This window comes from Procambarus clarkii, chromosome 33 (genome assembly GCF_040958095.1).
Source record: "Procambarus clarkii isolate CNS0578487 chromosome 33, FALCON_Pclarkii_2.0, whole genome shotgun sequence".
NCBI classification, from domain to species: Eukaryota; Metazoa; Arthropoda; class Malacostraca; order Decapoda; family Cambaridae; genus Procambarus; species Procambarus clarkii.
In genome coordinates this window covers 26,602,571-26,610,333 of record NC_091182.1, presented here as the reverse complement: position 1 = coordinate 26,610,333, position 7,763 = coordinate 26,602,571, and the positions used below count along the sequence as shown (strand labels likewise).

Genomic DNA, 7,763 nt, shown 5'->3' with positions numbered 1-7,763 from the left:
GAATGGTCGATCGCTCTGGCTCCACTCTCTGCGCAGTGCTGCAGTGCGGTGTTGTTGCTCTGTATTGGGGGTGTGTGAGCCAGGAGTAACACAAGAGTACTGGGGCTGCATGCACCTAGGGCTACCTTCCCTAGGTGCCCCGTAAGTACTGCCTTTGCGGCTTAGTTATCTTCCATGAGCCGTTCAGGAGCAACTACCTCCGTGTGGTTCTGTCGCTGCTCGGAGATTGCCCGCCCTTGGGGGTTCAGCTGGGGTGGTTCTTATGCCTGTTTGCCCTTGGGTAGCCTGAGGTAGTTTCGTCGCTGGCTGGGGCGCGAGGTACTGTGCAGCTGTCTGATATACGCATAGCGACCGGTTCTGTTCACCTGGAGACGTTGTGCTTTTGTCTCGACTTTTTTTTTTTTTCGCGGGGTGCCCCGTTAACGGGGCGATAGGGGAAGGAGGAGGCTCGCGCTATTTGCTCTCGCCTGGTCCCACGATTCGTGAGCATTTCGGGTAGTTTCCTCCGGCCTGCAGTGGTGTTGGGTCGCTCCTCCTTTAGGGGAGATCGAGGCTGGCAGGGCAGGGCTCTTCCCCTGTGCTGTCAGGTCATCCAGGAATGGGTTCGCTTGGGGTGTGGTCGAATGACAACCTCCCTCAGGTGGGTTTCCCCGCCTGTTTTCAGTTCCGAAACGGGACTGTGCGGATATGCGATTCATACTGGACTTGTATAGTCTGAATCCCTGGGTCTTTTGCTCCTTCTTTCGGATGACTACTGTCTCAGGTCCGGCTGCTTTTGGCGCCAGGTGTCTGGATGGTGTCTCTGGACCTCCGGGACGCATTTTGGCACGTCACGAATCATCTGGGGTTCAGGAACTGGCTCGGTTTTGTTGTGGTGCAACAAGCTTACCGCTTGCGTTGCCTTCCATTCGGCTTGAATCTGGCACCTCCGGGTGAGCCGGATGAGGGGTGAGCCGGTCGGCCGAGCGGACAGCACGCTGGATTTGTGATCCTGTGGTCCTGGGTTCGATCCCAGGCGCCGGCGAGAAACAATGGGCAGAGTTTCTTTCACCCTATGCCCCTGTTACCTAGCAGTAAATAGGTACCTGGGTGTTAGTCAGCTGTCACGGGCTGCTTCCTGGAAGTGGAGGCCTGGTCGAGGACCGGGCTGCGGGGACACTAAAGCCCCGAAATCATCTCAAGATAACCTCTCAAGATAACCTCGAGTGTTCACATGCCTAATCTGAGTCGTGGTGATCTGTTTGCACCTGTTAGGGGTTCAGGCTCTGGCTTACCTCGACGACTGACTGGTGTGGGCTCCTAGCCAGTCCGCGTGTCTGCTCGTCAGGGATTCTTTCCCAGCTCGCCGGGTTCGGGTTCTTGGTGAACTGCAGGAAGTCCCATTTGGTTCCCTCTCAGGTTCGGACTTAGTTGGGTCTTGTGTAGGACTCTCGGATCTCTTCCTTGTCTCTCCCTCCTACGACGCTGTTGCGGCTGCGGTCCCGCCTCCGGCTGTTTTTAGAGGGCACCCGGGTCACATGTTGGTTGTTTGAGCGGCTGTGCGGGAACTTGAACTTCGCAGTGCTGGTCTAACCATCGGGTCGGATCTAGCTTCGGCGGATGTGCTGGTTTCTTCAGAGTCGTCCTTTCCGTTGCTCTCCTAATCGATGGGTTCGGATCCCAGGACCCTTGCATTGGCTGCTGCGTTGCCGGCTTCCTCTGTGGGTTTTCGGGGTTCTGTGCCGTGGCGCCTCCCCGAGTCTTCGCTCGATGTGTTCGCGGATGTCACGTCTCTCGGCTGGGGTTTTGTGACAAGTGCTCACCAGGCCAGCCAGGGTCGGTGGGGTTAATTCTTCCGCCAAGCTCACAGTACGGCACAGGAGTTTGCGGCGTGTGGCATTTGCTTCGGAGGATTTGGGTCGCTCGAGGAGTAACAATCCGGCTCCATTCGGACTGCTCCCCGGTGGTTCATTGCCTGAACTGTGGGGGTTCGATGTGGTCCTTGGTTCTTTGGGGCTGGTCACTTCGGGTGACTCGTCTGCTGAGTTCTCGGGGTTTGGCTCTCTTGGCGGTTCATGTTCAGGGGGTGTCAAATGTCCTGGTGGACGGCCTTATCTTAACCCTTACCTTAATCCTAACCTTACTTTAACCTAACCTTACCTTAACCCTTAACCTTACCTTAACCCTTAACCTTACCTTAACCCTTAACCTTACCTTAACCCTTAACCTTACCTTAACCCTTAACCTTACTTTAACCCTTAACCTTTCCTTAACCCTTAACCATATCTTAACCCTTAACCTTACCTTAACCCTACCTTAACCATATCTTAACCCTTAACCTTACCTTAACCTTCCCTTAACCTTACCTTAACCCTTAGTAGTAGTAGTAGGCATCCTTCAGTCTCGGAAGATTATGGAGTTGCGCCCTACAGGGTGCTAAGCCTGGGTAGGTAGATATGGAGGAGAAGCTGTTACCCATGCAGCAGGTCCCCCCTCTCCACATTGCTGAAATTATCCAATAGAAAGGCAAATGCCAATACACATGGTTCCAACAACGTCGCAGGAGCTGCCAGAACGAGGTCGACGTCAACAACGAACTGCCTTAGGGGCTCCAACTCCTGATTTTTCCTCGAGGTTGACTCCTGAAGCGTTTAAAAAAAAAAGGGGTGTGGCCGCAAGGCAGCGGAGGTTTAAAATCAGTGTTTTCCTTCCCCTAGATGGGCTGCCTTCCCAGGCTATCGAGTCCCCATCTACCCGGAGCAGCTGGTTTTAAGGTGCCAGAGGCACGCCCTCGCCCCTTCTTCTACCTTTAAAAGGGATTCCGCCGGACTTAAAGACTAAGCCACCCGTGCAGGCCAGGAGTTGGACTTGGTAGTCAGAGGCTATTGGAGATGTATGCCGTATAGGAGCATTTTATAGGTCATGGGAGCTCCTCCCCCATTACCACCCCCTGGCTATGACAACCCCTTGGAACCTTAACCCTTAACCTTACCTTAACCTTTAACCTTACCTTAACCCATAACCTTACCTTAACCCTTAACCTTACCTTAAACCTTAACCTTACCTTAACCTTATCTTAACCTCCCCTTAATCCTTAACCTCACCTTAACCCTTAACCTCACCTTAACCCTTAACCTCACCTTAACCCTTAACCTTACCTTAACTCTTATCCTCACCTTACCTTAACTCTTATCCTCACCTTACCTAACCTTATCCTCACCTTACCTAACCTTATCCTCACCTTACCTAACCTTATTTTTAAATTAGGAGATTTGCAAGAGTAGTCTTGCAATTTTTTTTCTTCATACTAAATATAAATAGTCCTTGCAACATAGTAAATACATCTTTATCCTCCCGAAGGTAACTGCTTTCTCTGACACACCCATTTTATCTTCTGTAACGCTTTGGTTGGTATCCTACCTCTGCCATTGTGTGCCCTTCCTCTTTGCCTGAGCCACAAGATCATTTTTTATGGCCATTCATTTTTTGCAATGTTTGTGTGTAGGATGTCCTGTCTGAAAATATTTGTTTAATTTTTTCAGTTGTAACACATCAGTTACATTTTTCAGATTTGTTAATTTTTCAGTTGTAATTTGTTCTCAGGGTGGGTCCCAGATGTGTACTTTCTTTTAGCTAGTTGAAAGATAAGGAATCTATGATAGTGCTCCTTATTTTAAAGTAGGACTTACGTAAGCTGTATATATATATCGCTTTGCAAGAATTTAAATTCTGTGTATTAGGGCCAGCTCAGGGTATTTTACTTAGGTTACCATTTTGGTAAAGGAATGATTAATTCCACATTTTTTCATTGATGACTTGGGATCAAAATTTGTGAAATAATTTTGTTGTAGTTTCATGCTGTAGATATCTTTCTGTACTACATGATGCTATAGTGTGTCCCTCTATTACTCTGAATTTTTCTTGGAGGGGTGAGGGGCAGTTGGCTCCTTGGCCCCCATGATTTTAGGAAATGGGTAATGATTGTTTATTTATATTGTACAGGTGCTGAAGGGTTTACAACAGAAGAGGACCAGGAGATGATATCTCGCATTGAAAAGCAACTGAAGAGGAGATTTGCAATTGGATCTCAAGTGTCAGAACATGCTATAGTTCAAGATTTCTTGAAACAGGTAAAATTCGTGTACCCAATTACCTATGTTTCAGGATGCAATACCTGGTTGATACCTGGTTGATGGGGTTCTGGGAGTTCTACTCTCCAAGCCTGGCCCGAGGCCAGGCTTGACTTGTGAGAGTTTAGTCCACCAGGCTGTTGCTTGGAGCGGCCCGCAGGCCCACATACCCACCACAGCCCGGTTGGTCCGGCACTCCTTGGAGGAAACAATCTAGTTTCCTCTTGAAGATGTCCACGGTTGTTCCGGCAATATTTCTTATGCTTATATACATATGCTTATATATATTTCTCTTTGGTGGATACCCCCTTCAATTTTTTGAGGGGATAATTCCTTCATGTAGAATGTTTGTTCATTCACTAAACCATGCACCTGAATTATTTTCAGAGTACATCACATAATTCGTATTTTTTTGTATTTAGGGCTATGTATGTTATGAGAAACTAAAAAGTTTTGGCTCACATTGATTGTTCTTTCGTTTGCATTCATTCAAAACAGGATTTAACCCTTACACAACTATAATCACTTCAGAGTGATTAGTGCACACGCTTCAATCACCTGGAGATGTTTTAAGGTGCCCCATTTTATTTAACCCTTATGCTGCTGCTACAGCTTAAGAGGTTGGAATTGAGAAAATATTTGAATTATTTGAAAATTACTTAAAAATGTTAAACGTATCTCGAACTTATTCGCTTCAGTGTCGTGAAAGTTTCAACGCAATATTTTCAGAAATTAATTTTAGACAAATTTTTTAAAAAGAAGAGCATTTTTTTGTTGATAAGGAGAACAATTCCTATTACAGGAACTGAGGGATAATGCAGTAATAGAGAGATGTAAGCACCTGTCCGACACAAAAAGAATAATAATAATAGTAAGGAAGTGTCTACAAAGTGGATATGAAGCTGATTCCTTTATAGCATTACTGAGTAATACATAATAACACAAATAATAATGAATAAGTGTGTTGTTATGCTCGATTTTGTTATATATCATGTAAATACATTGCCAAATGTTAATGTTACTTTCACTAATGTCCAATAGATTTTTTTTTTTCTCTCCTTTGTTTATTATTTGGTTTTGTTTTAACCCCTACATCTTGGAGAGTGCATACCCATCCCTAACTATGTGAAGATAGAATGAAATTGGTCAACAAATAAATCGGTCACAACTGGAAGAACTTAGGACTTTGAACATTTTTTTGCTGATTTTTTCGCAGATTTCAAACTCTATTTTCTTTCTCTCTTTAAGTTGTTTTGATGATTATGGACCAGATTAAGGCTTTATCACTTATATAAAGTACACATATATATGTATCCCCTAAATCATTATAATTATGCCTATATTTTTTTATTTTTTGGGGGTTATTTTTTTTTACTTCATTTCAACATATATTGACCTACAACTTTCACATATTTGAGTACGAATGCCAAACAATGTTTATTAAATCATTCAAGTAAATTAGTGAATTAGAACTACCTTGTACATTGTCGATAACTTCAACTTCAATTATCTCTAAAACTAGAGTTTCAACTTTGAGTCAGCTTCAAAAAATCCAGTTTCTGACCGATTCTCACCATTTTTACATATAGTGTGCGCAGCTGTCTGTTCTACAATCCTATTAGAATGGATTTTTTCATGAACCCTAAACATTTGGAGTTATACATTTTGTTGTCTGAATTTGGTGCACATTTCAAATGCTATATTGACGATTTTTTTTTTACAGTAAACTAAACTGAAAATCTGTATTCTGTTTCTATTAAAATGAAGATCATATACTATTCTGAGACCATAATAACACTTAATGAACAATTGGTGGTATTTAATTTTTTTGCAGCTGATCTGAAAATCTTAAATTTTCAATATTAAATTTGATATTTTTAATTTTCTTGGTTTTCAAGTTACGTTGGTGATCATTTAGACAATTTGCCTAGTAGATTATGCACAAAAAATTTGAACGCGTTAGAGCAAGTTTGAGAAATTAAACTTATGGTACCATCGGGTCCTGTCGTATATATACATATACGTCATGCACAGCTTAATGGTTAAAATATGAGTCTTACTGTGCGCCGAAAATTAACTCTTCGTAAAAAATTATTTTCTCTTATATTGTTAAAATGGACATTTTGCATAAAATGCAAATGCACATTGATATTACACAAACCGGGGTTTTACACAATTCCCCCATGCACCCAGGCTCTGTCAACAAGTAAAATGTAAGCTCTGTAAAACTCCAGTTTGTCTCTCGGAGAGGCTGCGGGATCCGTGAGAGAGCAGTAGCGCACTCGGTTGCAATTCTTTTACCATGTTGTGGCACAATCGATTAAGGCGCGTCTGGGATCATCCTGGACGTAAGTTCGAACGCTCAGCACTGCCCTTGTGGATTTGTTCATTTGATGTATCACGCTATTGTGATTTCTGTGTGTATTAGAGGGTTAAGTTATGAAGATAGGCTGAAGGAACTGGATCTCGCAAATTTAGAGGACAAAAAATAGAGGAGATATTATGATTACGTACAGGATACTGAGGGGCATAGACAAGGTGGACAAGGACAGCCTCTTCAAGTTGAGAGAAGTTAGGACAAGACAAGTACAAGCTGGAATTGCGAAGGAGTTGAAAAAATATAAAGAAATTCTCATACCCTGTACGGGTGGTCAACAAGTGGAATGCACTAAGGGAAGTAGCTGTGGAAACCACCTCCATTCACAACTTTTAGGGGAAAAGTTTGTTAGAATAGTGAAGCATCAGGTATAACAAGGCTAGTTGGCATACAATACTGTAAGGCTTCCAGAAAGTTTACCACTGGATTTGTATGCATACCTAGTGGGAATATATTACAGGTTCTGTCAAATTAGAAATGCCCCCACCTCTTTATTTTCTCACTGACCTATAGACTTGCCATAAAGATTCTACTATTTACAAATGACCTTTCCTCTGCAGAAGTATCCTGAGCGTGCTGTTTACAAAGTGTTGCATTTCATGATTCGACGAGGAGAGTTGCAGCACCGCCTTCAACGGAAGATGTTGTACAGAATCAAGTAATTATGGTATCTTGAGGATAAAATTCATATTTCTTTCTAAACAATTATATGTAGAGTAAATTATAGTACAGTTGCTCTGCTCTACTATTTTGAAATATGATCAGTTAATTTTGTACGTTTACCTGCTTATGTAAAGTCTATTAAGAGGTTGGAAGTGAAGAAATTATAGAGCGGGTAAATGTTTGTAAACAACAAACTACAGTACTACATTTATAGTTTTATGTAAGTGATTTTTGTTTCTTTAATAAAATTTATTCATTGTTGGTCTTTGTTTCACACCATGTCATGATCAGTTTGTGTTAGGTAGCATTCACAAAAATATTTCAACCCATCCACCTATTTAGATAATACTTTTGTAACTATGTGGACCATCATACATACATAGACATAATGGATAATTCGATACTAGAATTTGGCACTATTCACTTTATAGGGTAAAAAATATAATGCTAAAAACCAAACTTAAATATGCCCAGGCCTAGTATAGCATATATATGTACTATATTAGGCCTCAGTTAGTGTGTATTAGGCTAGGTTAGGTCAAATTTTCTTTGCAACATCAGTACTTTAACTTTTCACGTTTGTCCAAATTCAGTAGTACAATGTATACTTTCTA

At 42.5% G+C, this 7,763-nt stretch overlaps 1 protein-coding gene across 2 annotated transcripts in view; it reads left to right on the top strand.

Annotated features, from left to right (window-relative positions):
* The window catches only part of Mcm5 (Minichromosome maintenance 5), a 63,886-nt gene extending 56,479 nt beyond the window's left edge, over positions 1-7,407 (top strand). For both annotated transcript variants that reach the window (XM_069335488.1, XM_069335487.1), the window contains exons 12-13: positions 3,982-4,109; positions 7,047-7,407. In XM_069335488.1, the coding sequence (XP_069191589.1) occupies positions 3,982-4,109; positions 7,047-7,148 (230 nt within the window). In that variant the 3' untranslated portion in view covers positions 7,149-7,407. The remainder of the gene's footprint in view (positions 1-3,981; positions 4,110-7,046) is intronic.
* Positions 7,408-7,763: the final 356 nt, after the last annotated feature.